The sequence below is a fragment of the Hemiscyllium ocellatum genome, chromosome 10 (assembly GCF_020745735.1).
Source record: "Hemiscyllium ocellatum isolate sHemOce1 chromosome 10, sHemOce1.pat.X.cur, whole genome shotgun sequence".
Taxonomy (NCBI): domain Eukaryota; kingdom Metazoa; phylum Chordata; class Chondrichthyes; order Orectolobiformes; family Hemiscylliidae; genus Hemiscyllium; species Hemiscyllium ocellatum.
Genome location: NC_083410.1, coordinates 68036515 through 68052720, shown reverse-complemented (window position 1 = coordinate 68052720; position 16206 = coordinate 68036515). Strand labels below are relative to the sequence as shown.

The following is a 16206-nucleotide window of genomic DNA, read 5'->3' as shown; positions in this document are numbered from 1 at the left end:
AAGCAGCTGGCCTCAGAAGATGCAGCTGCTGCAATTTCAATACCACTGTTAAGGAAAGGACAAATCATCAGAATTCCTGAATACAGTATTGTCACAATTCTGTAATCCAGATTACAATCTGCACATGTGGATGCTGCGCAAAGTGAAGACAGTGATGACTTCTCAAACTAAATAAATTGCCCAACAGCTACACTGTAGTCAGAAGTAAAATATAAGGTACCTCTGGCAGAAAAATGAAACATTCTTCAAGAATGAGAAGTTATAAAATATATACACACCGTTCACAATTGTAGTACCATTCAGTTTACATTTAGTTGCAGAAATAATGTAGCTTCAAACTGACTTAGTTCTGGACGATACTTTCTATCATACAATGGCAAAGCACTTTTATTGAAAATACACTGGCTGACTCAGCAAAAGTTCGTGGACCAGAATATCAAAAATGCAATATTGTAGATAAACACATCTGATGGAAAACTGGACTAAAATAAATTTGCATGATTGCACATCAATGCATCTGCTTATTTTAAAAACACATAATAGAAAATTTGCCAAAGTTGCATATCGTACATCATGTGGTATTTAAAACATTATCTTTCAGCTAAAAAAAATCTGCCCTGTAATGCATTTGCACAAGATCTTACTGAACATCAGGACCAATGCATCTTTGTAAACAATAATATTTAAGGGTTGAGAATGAATCAAGAACAAAGAAGAAAAATGAATTAAAGAGAAACCAAGAACAGAAAGAGAAACAGATAGGGAAAATAAGAGTGGATTTAATGAGAAAAAGAGGCAGGCTTACGATGTTGTCAAGTACATCAGCAAGCCTGAGGTTTGAAAAGTTTTAAAAACTATGAAATCACAACAAAAAGTCTACAAAAAAGGTAAAAGACACAGTAAACTCACCTGAAATCATAATCAATTATATTAACTGAAATAAATGCTATTCCCTTTGAGTTGAAGACAGGATAAATCATCATGGGAATGAAGCAATGGCATGGAGATTGAGCAAGTATACATGCCTGTCTTCATGACAGAAGACAAAAATTACATTCCAAAGAAGTAAATCAATGAGGAACTTAAAGAAAACAAAATCAGCGCAGAAAAAGTGTTGAAGAGAAATTAAGGGCATGAAAGCCGACAAAATGTCAGAGTCTGACGCCTGTTCTAAATGAGACAAATGCAGCGATGGTGGATAGATATTTTCTAATCAACCTATTCAGAGATATTATTACACAACTCTAGAACAGGTGGGGTCAGAACAATCGGTAGGGACACCACCACTGAACCACTAGAGACCTTCAAATCTTGTAGAGATACTGGTTAATATTCTCCAAAATTCCTTAAAAGCTAGGGTGCTTCCATCTGATTGAAATTTACTAAATCTAATTCTATTATTCACAGATAAGGCAGAAAACAGGGAATTACAGACCACTTAGCCTGATGACAGAATTGGAAAAATGCTGTAATTGATGAAATTTTACAAAAGCACTTTGGAAGTTGTAGTATGATCAGATAACTCTAACATGCTTTTATGAAAGAGAGTATTGTGGTTCGAAAGTTATTGGAGCTTATTAAGGATGCATAAAGGGAAACCAGTGCATGTCCTACACTTTAAGTAATTAGATAAAGTACCATGCAAAAGGTTAATATGCAAGATGAGGATTCACAGAGGTGAGAATAACTCTTCAACATTGATAGAGGATTGACCAACAGGCAGGAAAAACAACAGGAATGAACGGGACATTTTCAAGTTGGCAGACTAATCTGCGAACATTGTAAGGATCATTGCTAGGACTACAGCTACTTACAAAATAAGGCACATTAATAACTACGAAGAAGAGACCAAGAGAAATGTTTTCATGATGCAAAGCTAGGTAGGGAGATAAGTTGTGACGAAAACCGAAAAAGGCTGAAAAGAGATTCAGTCAATTTAAGGGGCAATGAGATAGCAGATGGAGAAATGTGAAGTAAGCTGACATTTGAATTTAAAACACAAAGATTTAAAATGTTGCAGTTCAGACAGCCTTGGATACATTTGTACAAATAACAGAAAATTAGCATGCATGTATATCAATCAATTAGGAAGGGAAACATCAGCCTTTGCTGCAAAAAGACTTGGAATAAAAGAATGAACAACTTTTACGGCAATTGCAAGGGCCTTTGATGAGACTACACTTGGAGTGCTTTATGTGGAGTTAATATTTGCCTTGGAGGCGATGTAAAAGTTCAGTAGCTTGGTTTCAGAGAAGAAAGAGTTATCCCCTAATGAAAGGTTGAACAAAAGCCATACATATTCTCTGGAGGAGAGATTATTTTAATTGGATTATTTGGATTGCTAGATACTGAGATTATTTTGCCCTAGCTGTATGAGGTTGCTCATCACGCACAACCCAACCAATGCTACCCTCAACATGTTCAACGAGGAACTCAAAAAGTTTGGTGTTACCACATTGGTTCAACTTTGTGAAGCCACCTATGACAAGGCTCCTGTTGAAAAAGACAGCATTCAGGTTTTATTAAGTAGCTATTAACTACAACAGACTCCAGGTTTTGGACATAATCTGATGACACGTGGTGCCTTCAAATTGTAGAATTTGGATTTTGTCCCAGAGATTTGAGTTTCCACTGGAACAATCTGAAAACGTAACTGAACATAGAAAAAACTATGCCTGTGAAAAGGTCATTTAATCCATCCAATTCAACTTTATGATTTCTGTATAGCTGGACAGGATCTGATCATTACCATGAGCGCGGGAGTCCTCCATTTCTGTTTTTCAGCAGCAGTAGGATCTCGAAGGGCGGGAGCTCGCACCAGGGGCCTGCCGGAGTGGTGAGTCACTGATTTGAGCTTTTAAATTTGAAGTCAGAGAGCAGAGGTTTCTGGGAAAGGAGGGTCTTATTTTTATTTCCATCCAGCTATATAAGTCAGTGTTTGCAAATATCTTCCTCCCCACCCTACATAGGTAAGCCACTGCAACACCACGGACATGATTCTGCCTGCACTCCCCAAAGGATTCATCTCCCTCAGCAGTACTGTATACTGGTTGAAGAGCAAGATGTGAACATAGGACCCGTGCCTTGTTTGCCTGGTCCTCCTCGTTCTCCTGTCAGTCACTCATTCTCTCAGCACCTACACATTTTTAAAATTAGAAGACAATCACCACCACAGAGTTCCATCCACAAAGTTCATTCTGTAATCTAACATATTCTCCTCACTATCAACCACAAACCTAATTTTAGTATCACCTGAAAACTTCTTAGTCATGCCCCCATGCAGTTAAATTAGTTCATTAGTATATCACATGAACCTATTTCTGTTCAGCCTGGGACCTGGTCAATAATTTTGATATAATCTACATAGACTATTTCAAACAAGTTACCTTGGTCAAACCTTCCTGTTACTTGCAAAAAACTCAATCAAGTAAGACAACTGCAAATCTATAAATGTTTTCCTTAATTAATCTGTCCAAAATGCATTTCAAAATGTTTTCCTGTAAGTTGCCCACAGTTGAGCAGAATGGCAATTAATTACACAGGTTATCCTTTCCATCCCTTTTTAAACAATGATCCAAACATTAGCAGATTTTCCGCACCACATCTGTAAGCAAAAAGTATAGAAGAAAAAAGTCACAGCTTCTGTTATCTCTTTCCTTAACAGGTGGAATAATTTACTTCTCAATCTAACAAATTATTCATTTAAAGCACCTTAATATTTCCTATCACTATGCTTATCCACCTAATGTTTTAGTCTCAACTACAATATCTGCTCTATGTGCCTACTGTTAAAATAAGAGCAAAATATTCATTTAGAACACAGTCCAGTTCCCCATTAATTTTCCATGTCTTCATTTTGTTTTCCTTATTTTTGTTTAGGTTTCACAACCAGACTTAGGCTCACCTTTGGTGAGCCTCCGGACGAAGTGCTGTTAGTGTTTCCTGCTTTGTATTTTTTTTTTGGGTTTCCTTGAGTTGGCGATGTCTCTTCCTGTGGTGACATTCCCTGGTCTTTTTCTCGGGGTGGTAAATGGGGTCCAAGTCAATGCGTTTGTTGATAGAGTTCCATTTGGAATGCCATGCTTCTTGGAATTATCGCACGTGTCTCTTTTTGGCTTTACCTAGAATGGATGTGTTGTCCCACTCGATGTGGTGCCCTTCCTTATCTGTATGTAAGGATATTAGTGAGATGGTCTAGCAGAAAGCAGGAAACACCAGCAGCACTTTGTCCAGAGGCTCACTGAAGATGTTACCCAGTATGATGACGAAACATCTGAACATGATCCTTCCAGTTCAGCAAGCAAACTGACATCCAGAACCTCAACCTGAGCTACAAATCTTCTCAAAATTTGCTCAACTCTGCCCTCTATAACCTTTAGTCTGAATTTATCCCTGTTAATACAGAGGTATTTAAAACCCCAAACTATTACAACCCTTTTATTCCTGTACTCAGTGATTTACCTTCCAGTTTGCCCTACTAACTGTGTGCTGCTGGAAATGCACACTGGTTAGGCAGCATCTGAACAGCAGGAGAGTCAACGTTTTGAGCATAAGCTATTCATCAGGAATGAAGAGCTAATGCTTGAAATGTCGATTCTTCAGCTTCTCAGCCTCACACTTTTGGACTCTGATCTCCAGTATCTACAGGCCTCACTCACACCCTGTCCTATTAACTCCCTCTCACTGTTTAGAGTTTATAGTATACTTCAACCATGTGATTGCCCTATTTCTATTCAACCTATAAAACTTAATTTGATGCTCCTTCAAGGATATTACCCCACTTCACAGGTGAGACTGTTTCACTAACCAATTGCAGCTTTCACTCCTTTTTAACCCCCTTCCCAGCCCTGCAGAAAGCTTTAAGTAAGAATGCTTAACTGCTATCCCTGCCCTTCAAATTTCATTCCAGTAGTAGCCAGGATATAACACTTTCAAATACATACCTGTGCTCTCAGCTCTTTTGCACTGAAGAAACAGAAGATGTAGGCCATTTGGTCCATCACACACACTTCATTATTCAACATGACCTTTGTGATCCTCTAGCTCAACATTATTTTGACTGAAAAGGATAGATTCAGGCCTTTTTTTGGATATGAAGTTCAATATACAATGGGAGTCCATAGAGACTTGGGGATTCAGGTGTACAGATCTTTAAGGTGCCACAAACAGGTGCAGGAAATAATCAAGAAAGCTAACAGAATGCTGGCCTTTACATCAAGCAGACTGCAATATAACTAAGCAGAAGTTATGCTGCAATTATACAAAACCCCATTACTCTTCATTTGGAACACTGAGCGCAGATTTGGGCACTACATCTTAGGAAGGATTTATGGCCTTGGAGGAAATACAGTGTAGGCTTATAAGAATGATACCTGGACTTCAGAGGTTAAGTTGTGTAGAAAGATTATCCAAATTCAGCCAGTTTTCTCTCAAATTTAGAATGTTTAAGGGGTGATCTGATCAAAGTCTTCAAAATATTAACAGGAAAATACATAATAGATAAACTATTTTCACTGCCTGGAGATTCTAGAACTGGGGGCTATAATCTGTGAATTACGGCCAGGCTATTCAGATGATGTTAGGATGCATTTCTACACACAAAAAAGTAATAGATGTTTGGAACTTTCTTCCATGGATGGATTATTAATTTTAAATCTAAGATACATGCATTTTTGTTAATTAATGGCATTAAGGGATTATGGGCCAAAGTTGACAGTGTGTTGATGGAAAAGCATAGCAGGTCAGGCAGCATCCAAGGAGGAGCAGGAAAATCGATGTTTCGGGCTGGAGTCCTTCATCAGGAATGCAAGGCAGGTATATGGAGTTAGACCACAGATGACCAATGATCTCCATGAATGGTGGAAAAGCTTCAAAGGGTTGAATTGTTGGCTGATTCGTACAGACCATACTCTTGCTCACTCCCCATACCCCATGATGCCTTTAGTCTCTAGAAATCAATTTCTTTCTTAAACACACTCAGTGGCTTGGCCTCTACAATCTTTTGTGATAAAGAATTCTATTGATTCACCAGCCTGACAGAAGACATTTCTCATCTTAGTCCAAAAAATGGCTATCCCATATCCTGAGATTTTTACCCCTAACTCTGGATTTCTCCTCCATCCCATGCAGCCTTCAAAAGTAGAGGTAACAGCATCTCTTCATCCAGTCTGTTCAACCTGCCACAAACTTCATAGTCTTTATGAGATTCCCTCTCATTCTTCTAAACTTCAATGAGTATAGTCCTAGTTTAACCAATCTCTCCTTGTAGCATTGCAGGAATCAGTCTGGTGAACCTTCCCTGCACATACTCAATGTCAAACACATGCTTTCTAAAGTAAGAAGATTAAAACTGCACATAACATATCAGGTACGGTCTCAAGGTACTGTACAGTTGTAGAAAGACATGTTTGCGGGCGACACGGTGGCACAGTGGTTAGCACTGCTGTCTCACAGCGCCTGAGACCCGGGTTCAATTCCCGACTCAGGCGACTGACTGTGTGGAGTTTGCACGTTCTCCCCGTGTCTGCGTGGGTTTCCTCCGGGTGCTCCGGTTTCCTCCCACAGTCCAAAGATGTGCAGGTCAGGTGAATTGGCCATGCTAAATTGCCCATAGTGTTAGGTAAGGGGTAAATGTAGGGGTATGGGTGGGTTGCGCTTCGGCGGGTCGGTGTGGACTTGTTGGGCCGAAGGGCCTGTTTCCACACTGTAAGTAATCTAATCTAATCTAATGCTCCTATATTCAAATCCTCGTGATTGTTATTGACCAGACTAATCTCCCTCAAAGTATATCAAGGTGATAGCCTAGACTTTTGACTTTTTTTACTTTATTTAAAGACAAGTATAAAGTACTGTGTTCCAGAAGTGATTCAATTGGTCCAATAATAGACATGAAGCAAAATTCACTTTAGTTAAAATACAAAGACAAAAATCGGTAAACCTTATTTAGTTACTAATCATGAACTGTTCTAATATAGCGACATCCCATAAACACATCCTTGGCAAAGGCAAATACAATAAAACAAATTTTCCTGATATGCTACCTCCTTTCCAGTGCAAGACAAAGGAATACCGAAAGGAAAATTCAAGTATTGGAGACAGAAGTCAAACTTTTTGCTGCAGCAGAGAGCGAGAGCTGTATCTATCAGCTTCAATAGCCAACTCCGAACCCCAACTGAAAGCACAACTGAAACCCTGAGTCTGTATGAGTGTGACTCCATCCACTTATTCTTCTTTTGTCCAATTTAAAAGAAAAACTCTCGGTGAGCTCAAAGCTATTAACCCACCATTTCTAAAGTAGATATTCTGGATCCACTGTGGCAACATCTCTCTGCAACAGAAACTGCACAGAACAAATCCCTCTTAAAGGTACAGTACTACTACATGACAAATGCCAACATACCATTACCTTCCTAACCATTTGCTGCAATTAGTGCATTAATGCTGCAATTGCTGCATTAAGAGCAACCATTAGTTGCTCTTAATGATTAGTATATAAAAACACCTAAATCCTTTCATACATCAACATTTCCCAATCTATCACCATTTAAACAATACACAGTCTTTGTGCATAACTTCACACTTATCCATGATATTTGACCACTTACTGAACTTTGGGTAAAAAATGAGGTCTGCAGATGCTGGAGATCACAGCTGAAAATGTGTTGCTGGTTAAAGCACAGCAGGTCAGGCAGCATCCAAGGAATAGGAAATTCGACGTTTCGGGCATAAGCCCTTCATCAGGATGATGAAGGGCTTATGCCCGAAACGTCGAATTTCCTATTCCTTGGATGCTGCCTGACCTGCTGTGCTTTAACCAGCAACACATTTTCAGCTCACTTACTAAACTTGCCAAAATTTTCCCCTGAAGTCATTCTATTCCTCACCACACACAATTCCAACTGTGTTGGAAAACAGAACTGTCACAGGTCGGCGCAACACCGAGGGCTAAAGGGCCTGTTCTGCACTGTATTGTTCTATATTCTATGTGGATTTTGGAAATCGGAAACAAAAACAGAAATTTCTGGAGAAACTCAGCAGGTCTAGCGGCACCTGTGGAGAGAAAGCAGAATGAATGTTTCAATCTTGTGTCCCTTCTTTAGTTCTGAGTTCTCACCTTTTCAGTGAGCTTGATTCTCACCACCCTCTGGGCAAAAACAATGTTCCTCACATTCCCTCCAAGCTTCCTGCATCTTATCTTAAATCTATGCCTGTTGATCGCTCCTTGTCTTCCTGTTCAGTCTATCTAAGCCACTCCCCCATCATAATTTATATATCTCAATTGTGTGCTCCCTCAGCAATCCTGCTTCAAGGAAAGCAACTCCAGCCTATTCCATCTTTCTTCATAACCGAAGCTCGCCGGCCCAGGCAACGTCCTGGAAAACTCCTCTGGACCATTGACAGTGCAATCACATTAATCCTGTAACATGGATTCCAGAACTGCACAAAGTACTCTAAGATACCCCAATCTGCAAGCTTGTTACTCTATCCAACAACTTTATATTACCCTTTTGATCCAACAATTCCTCAATTTCCTTTGTTAGCCACATTTATAGGCCACTTTTTGTGCTAAGTTCTTTTGCATAACTGTTGTAATCAATTATTTGTTCCTTAAATATTAGCCACTACCTATTCACTACAAGCCAGTAATTCTGTGCTTAGCATTGTTGCCTCACAGCCTTGGGTGACTCTCTGTGTGGATCTCCCCATGTCAGTGTGGTTTTCTCCCAGGTATTCTGATTTCCTCCCACAGTCTGAAGATATGCAGTTTATGTAGATTGACCATGCTAAATTGCGACGTAGTGTCCAGATACTGTAGGGATATGCAGGTTAGATGGATTATCCATAGTGGGGATAGGGTGGGGCGGTGGGTCTGGGTAGAATGCTACTCAGACAGTTAGCGCAGAATCGATGGACTTAATGGCCTCCTTCTGCAAAGGGAGTCTATGATCTATAATTTTTTGAAGCCTATAAACCACCACATCTAGTTTTGTTTAGAGTTAGGACCCTTGTTTCAGATTGGGATACTTAAACTTTTCATCAAAATTGTACCATTTTCATGATCATTGTTTTCCAAAAGGACTTCTCACAACAAAATTAGTTAACCCCCTCTCATTGCTCAAAAAAAATCCAGATAGCTTGTTCTTTGGTTGGTTCCTCAACACACACATTGGGAAAAAAAAGACTTGTACACATTCTAAGAATTCATCCAACACAGTATTAATGCCAATGTGGTTTGCCTAATGTACATGTAAATTTAAGTCACCCATGATTAGTGCAGCGGTGTTGCTGCTTGGATCTCTTAAGTTGTTTACTCACCACCATTGTTTGGAGACGTAATCTCAATTTCCACAAATGCTTTTTGCCCCTTGTTATGATTTTACATCTAGACTTAAGGATACAATATCCTTTCTCACTATTACACGGATTTTATCTGTCTCTAGCACCACTACCCCAACGCCTTTTTCTTTTTGTCTACCCTTCCTAAAGATTGAATATTCATGGATGTCTTGGTCACCAATCATATCATACCATTCACATCTATTTGCGCTGTTAACTCGTCTACCTTATTGTGAATTTCCATGTGTAAAGATGTAGTATACAGGAGGAACCTCGATTATCTGAATGCCAATTATCTGAAAAATCAGATTATCCGAAGATCTCAAGGTCCCGACAGAAACATTACATCAAAGACGTGTGCCCAATGCTGATCGCGTCTTTTGTTTAAAGTCATTAAAAGTGCTGCCGACAACAGTCCTGGACTGATGGGAGCACAGGCACGGTCTCTAAATGACTGATCTCCCACCTCCCCCTCTCTCTTCCCACATTTTCCCTGGCGTTCTACACAGCCGCGTGCCCTAAACCTCCCATCCCCAGATAATCTCTCTAATATTGTCCTGTACAGGGCAAAGGTGGAACCTGTCATAATGCTGGGGTGTGTGTGTGTGTGTGTGTGTGTGTGTGTGTGTGTGTGTGTGTGTGTACGCGCGCGCGTGCTATTTGGAGACTCACTCCCCAAAAGGCAGCAGCAGCAGTCGTGTTATTGGCGTCCAGTCCGGCTGCCCCAGAGAGGAGACGGGGTGTAAGGGGGCTGGGGGTGGGGGCAGACTGGGGGTGGTGTTGGATGGGGTTTGGGGTGTGGGGGGTGGACAGAGGCGCAGTGTTTGACAGGGTTTGGAAGGGGCGAGCGGAAGCTCAGTGCTGGATGGGGTTTGGGGGGACGGGCAGTGTTGAACAAGGTTTGGGGGCGGGTGGGGGCAGTGTTGGACCGGGTTTGGGGGAGGTGTTGGGGCAGGCGAGGGCTCGCACACACTGTGCTGAATGGGGAGCAGACTTAATAGTAAACTCCTAGCCCAAGAGGGAAGGTATTGAATTGATAAACCAAATAATCAATTATCTGAACAAAATAGTGCCCGCCCATCTCATTCGGATAATCGAGGTTCCTCTGCATTTGGACTTTTTTTAAAACAGGAGACTCTTTGTACTCACTAGATATTTCCTATCCTGTGACTTTCAGTTCTAACTTTCATTGAGAATATTGAATTATAGAATGTTATAGCATTATAACAAATTGTTTGCACAATTAGATTTTGTTTTAGCACACATTAGATTAGATTAGATTACATTAGTGTGGAAACAGGCCCTTCGGCCCAACAAGTCCACACCGACCCGCCGAAGCGCAACCCACCCATACCCCTACATTTACCCCTTACCTAACACTATGGGCAATTTAGCATGACCAATTCACCTGATCTGCACATCTTTGGACTGTGGGAGGAAACCAGAGCATCCGGAGGAAACCCACGCAGACACGGGGAGAACGTGCAAACTCCACACAGTCGCCTGAGGCGGGAATTGAACCCGGGTCTCTGGCGCTGTGAGGCAGCAGTGCTAACCACTGTGCCACCGTGCCGCCCACATGTATTTAGTTAATTTGAAAAAAATATGTTCATAGAGTCATAGAGATGTACAACAGAAACAGACCCTTCTGTCCAACTTGTCCATGCCGACCAGATATCCCAACCCATTCTAGTCTCACCTTCCAGCACCCAGCCCATAGATAGGAAATATCTAGTGAGTGCTTATCACAAACTGTTACAGCACAGGCTACTCAGTTTGTCATATATGTGCCAGTTTCAAATAAGCATTACATGTAGTGCCACTTCTCTATCTCTATCTGATGTATATTCCTGTTTTCCTCTACATGGCACCTGTGTCAACTTTAAACAACTTATACGTAACTTACAATAATACAAAAGTTGCAAAGTGGTACAAATCACTCTCTAGGGATTAGTTTATTTAAAATGCCATTCAGTTTCAGTTCATGTGGTAAGTGAAATTAAGCAGTGAAAAGAAAACCAACTTAAGTAACAAATAATTTCCTTTCCTGAAGAAATAAACTCAAGTTTCATATCAACCTTTTCGATTATGTGTCAGCCTAGTTCAGTTAACGATACTCTCACCTCTAGAAGGCTGTGGATTCCATGAGTTGTAATGTCAAAGGAACAGATGTGACATGTTGCTCCAAAATTTGTATCCCAAAATAAATTTTCAAAACTAGCCATGTCATTATGTTACACTATAGACTCATGGTTAAATTTGCACATACACATGTTATTTCTTCAGCACACAAAGCTCAACTGCACCTGTAAAGACTTCCACCTAAGTCAGATGCCTGACATAAGCAGAAGTCAGTGTCCACTTTTAAGACTAAACCATACTATTGAGAAATCCATATATGCAACATTTTAGATTGTCTGGTGCAGTTACTTGTTTGATGTCCTTAAAAGGACAAATGAGACAACTAAACCAAGAGTTTGAGGTAGTTTTGCAAAACAAAGGTTTCAGGACCTCTACATATGCAGAGGTACTGCCTCCTCGGAAGGCAGTAGAAATCCCTATTCCACATTGAGGTTGAGTGATGTTAGAGGTTAAATAGTTGACTCCTAGCCAACCATCAACAGTACCTTGACAACCTCAATTCCCCCTCCCACTCCACCAAGGGTTTGCGAGTTCTGAGCCTCTTCCACTGCCAAATCCAGGCTACCCAATGCCTGAAGGAAGAACGCCTCATCTTCAGCCTTGGGACCCTCCAACCATCAATGTTGATTTCACTAGTATCCTCATCTCTCCTTCCCCCATTTCATCCCAGATCCAATCCTCCAACTCGCACCGCTCTCTTGACCTGTCCATCTTCTTTCCCACCTATCTGCTCCACCCTCCCCTCTGACCTACCAACATTACCCCCACTTCTATCTACCTATCATCTTCCCAGCTACCTTTCCCCCAGGCCCATCTCCACCACCCTATTATCTGTCAGACCCCTTTCTCACCCACATTCCTGATGAAGGGCTTATGCCTGAAACATTGATTCTCCTGCTCCTCAGATGCTTCCTGACCTGCTGTGCTTTTCCAGCGCCATACTGAGTATAGCAGATCAGCTTGGTTGAGATGTTAAATAATTAAAGCTGTCAGAGATTCCATTATCATGTTTTAAAATATATATATTATATTTTTGAACCACTTTGTTCTTAAGTGAATTGTTATTAGCTTTCTTTGACAAATGATAGATATGTTTTTCACTGGGTAGTTAGTAAATAGCTGAAGCTTTATAATATCATTTTGAACAACACTGAGCCATGGAACACAAATGCATCACTACCCTTTGCCTAGACAAATGGAAACATATTTTACCCTAATAAATAGAAGTCCCATCAGTCAGAAGTGCACACCTTCAGCAGAAATTGCTTCCTATTCTTCAAAATTAGCATGTGCGGCATGTAGTTCTGGATGTATCAGCCCATATCCTCAGATCTCCAGGCAACACCTTCCAATATGTGTTGCCCCAACCCTCAAGATTATGAACTTCTGCTTTCACCATAGGCAACCTCCAAAGATCAACTTGTCAGTTATTTTGGTAGTCCTAACATTAGGTTCAGTGTAACACAACACATCTTAGCAAGTAAATAAAGCAGAAAATCATGAGGTGCAGACTAAAACACATCTAACAAAGTGCTCCAAAGATTTCTAAATTATGAAGGAGGGATATCTGAACTGGCATATTTCACAGGCTAAACCTTAATTTCCAAGATACAAAAAGGATGAGAAAAGCAAAAATGGCTCAGTTCTGATCCTCTGATCAAGCTAAATTTGACATCCATCAGGGTCCCAGTGGCAAAATTAATCAACAATTGAAAGATGCATTCCCAAAATACAAATGCTCAAAATAGCAAAAAAAAATCAGTTGATGCTATTGCTGCTCACACAAGGACATGCAGCAGTTGAGGGAGCATTGTCAGAGATTCCAGTTTTTGGATGAAACATTAAACCGAAGCCCTACCTGCCTGCTCAGTGGATGCAAGAATTCATTGGCATTATTTCAAACAAGACTGGAGAAGTTATCTTCAATGCCCTGATGAATATTAACCCTTCAAACAACATCATAAAAAGTTAAACTCGCTCAGATACAATGTTCAGTTTTTTGCTGATTAATGTCAGTGGACGCAAACTCACAGCCAAGCACCCACAATTTTAACGTACGTATCTAGGGCCTCAAAGTTCCAACTTTTAATGACACGATTACACACTCTGCTGAAGACACAGAATGAATGACTCTGGTTTGAGTGTGATGGATGTAAGATGTTATCAATGTTTATGTATCCCTTCGATGATCTTTGCAGCTCATCGATATATCGCAGCTAAAATTCATAGTTTTCATATGGAAATACAGCAGTAAGCACTAGGCCCAAAGCCTTACAAAAAGGCACAATAACATTGCCATACTTTTAATCTAGAATCCTGAAAAAAATTCCTACACAAGAACTCAGTTTGTTCCTTCCTAATTATCTGCAAACTCCAGCTTAAGAGTCACCAACAGTGAGATTTTTCAAACGTTGTTCACTAAAATCTCCTTTGCTATGTAGAAACCACAAATGAGGGTATACAAATAGAATAATTTGTACAAGAAACAGAATCTTATTCATCAACCTCCAAACGACAACTGCAAGTCAATTCACTAGTTCTTGGCAGAGATCAGCAAAATTTGCATAAGCTTCCCATCCTCGCCTCAAATAACTTTGAGCAAATAGTTGTACCCAACTACATTCATAGCTATTTCTCTCCCATGAGGTAGGCAGCCACACAAAATTCACTTCCTCGCTTCAAAGTGGCTTATTACAGGTGTCTATTCGTGTAGAACAACCCACTAGTTTTTCTTTCTTGCAACCTCCAATATAGCAACTCAGTGTCCTTCCAGATCATGAAGGTGCCCATCTGGGCATGTTGGACTTAGTGGAGGAACCTTGTTGATCATAATTGACGTGGCTTGGATAGGGAAAAGCAATTTCCTTGATTTAGGGAGGAAAAATGTTTAATAAGATTAGATTTCCTGTTATGAAATTTTGAAATATCAGTATAGTAGTTGTCTATCCCTAAAATAATACATATCCATGCTTACATATTGACTGAAAGTGCATGTAAAATATCGCCCAACACTATCACAGGTACTTTAAATTTTACTGACCCTTTGGCAATTTTTGGCAATTAATGTACAGCATATCACTGCATAATTTACCTTTTATACAGTAAATTTCTACATTAACTGAACCGAGAACGTAATTAACTTTTTTTTATTTTCAGTTTGTGAAACTCATCAAGAGGCAAAATTGGCGGAGAAAGTCTAATATTTCGGTCTCTTCGAAAAAATGGGCTTAATTTGTTTTAAGAACGGTGTCAAGAAAGTGAATAAACATGGCAAATAAATGAAAAGTGCGCTATGAAGGCAAGTAAAAAAAATCTTGGCCTCACGGCTCTCTGCAGCATGAGTGTCGTGCTGACCGTGGGGTGCAGGAAACGAATTCCCCCAGCAAGATCCATCTCCCTTGGTTGAACAAGCGACAAATTAGAGAGCGGGGCTCGAAGGCCGTACAGAAATGTGCAGAACAACCCCCACCCCCGGAAAAAGGAATCATTCCTCAGCCTCTCAGAGATCACTCAGAATCCAGACCCAGTGTTCAGCAATAACCCCAAACCAGGCCTGGCGGAGGTTAATTTGTTGATTAGGCCTGGAGTTCCGTTGCTGGGGGGACGGAGAGGTGTGACAGGAATGAGAAAGGCTCTAATCCTCTCCCTACCCTTCATCCCAACATTGAGATACCTTGGATCCCCGCCATTCCGGCCAAACTGACCAGGCCCCAGTTCTACAGTTGTCCGTTTGATTTTAATTTTATCGCAATGAGACGCTCGAGAGGCCTGTTCCTCTCTGAGGTCCCGCTTCTAGCGACCGTTATTCACCCGCTGTCGGCCTCCCCCCAGCTACCAACCGCCTGCGCCGCTGAAAAACATCCCCACCCCCCCCTCCTCCCAAACAGCCTGAGTTCACACAGACCTCGTTATTAAAGGCTTTGACGGCCTCCATGGCTCAACACCTTCGCTCGTTTCTGTCGGATGTCGAGAATGAGAAGAGGCGTCGGCACTCTTAGGAGTCGAACTGGAGGAGCTGAAGCTCGGCGATGAGTCAGGAGTGGTGGCAACGGCCGCGCTTTACCCCCATCTTACCGCGAAGGAAGAGGAAGGCAATATGGCGGCGGGCGCAGTGAGTTGCTCCGGAGCGGACAATCGCAGCGGCTCTGCAGAGGGAAGGGAGAAAAGGGAGCTCACACAGCCAGAGACACCTAGGGGTCAGACACTGCAACAACACACAGCCGAGGTTCTCTCCTCTCTCCCCCCCCCCCCCCCCCCCCGTAGGATAGACAGCCTCACCGCACTGAACACACTTCCTTCAACTGTGCCATATAACGCCACACCTCCTTGAACAGTACCACACACACCCACATCACACAGAACATATTAACTTGAATTGTACCATGCACAACTTCACCTGACAACACACCTCCCTAACTGTACCATACGCAACCTCACTACGTAGAGCACACTTCCGTTGACTCTACATAGAAAATGTTGGAGAAACTTAGCAGGTTTGGCAGTATCTGTGGACAGGGAGACACAGTTCATGATGCAAGTCCAACGGGACTTCTTCAGAACTGAAAGGTGTCAGAAAATGTTAGTTTTTGTTTTCAAGATTTGGTGATGCTGGTATTGGACTGGGGTGTACAAAGTTAAGAATCACATAACATTAGGTTATAGTCCAACAAGTTTATTTGGAAGCACTAGCTTTGAATGTTGCTCCTTCACCAAGTAACAACCTCTCTG

General features: G+C 41.2%; 1 protein-coding gene across 2 annotated transcripts in view; it reads right to left on the bottom strand.

The window, feature by feature from the left end:
* Positions 1-15639, bottom strand: part of scaf8 (SR-related CTD-associated factor 8) — a 136123-nt gene extending 120484 nt beyond the window's left edge. For both annotated transcript variants that reach the window (XM_060831571.1, XM_060831572.1), the window contains exon 1: positions 15383-15639. In XM_060831571.1, the coding sequence (XP_060687554.1) occupies positions 15383-15412 (30 nt within the window). In that variant the 5' untranslated portion in view covers positions 15413-15639. The remainder of the gene's footprint in view (positions 1-15382) is intronic.
* Positions 15640-16206: the final 567 nt, after the last annotated feature.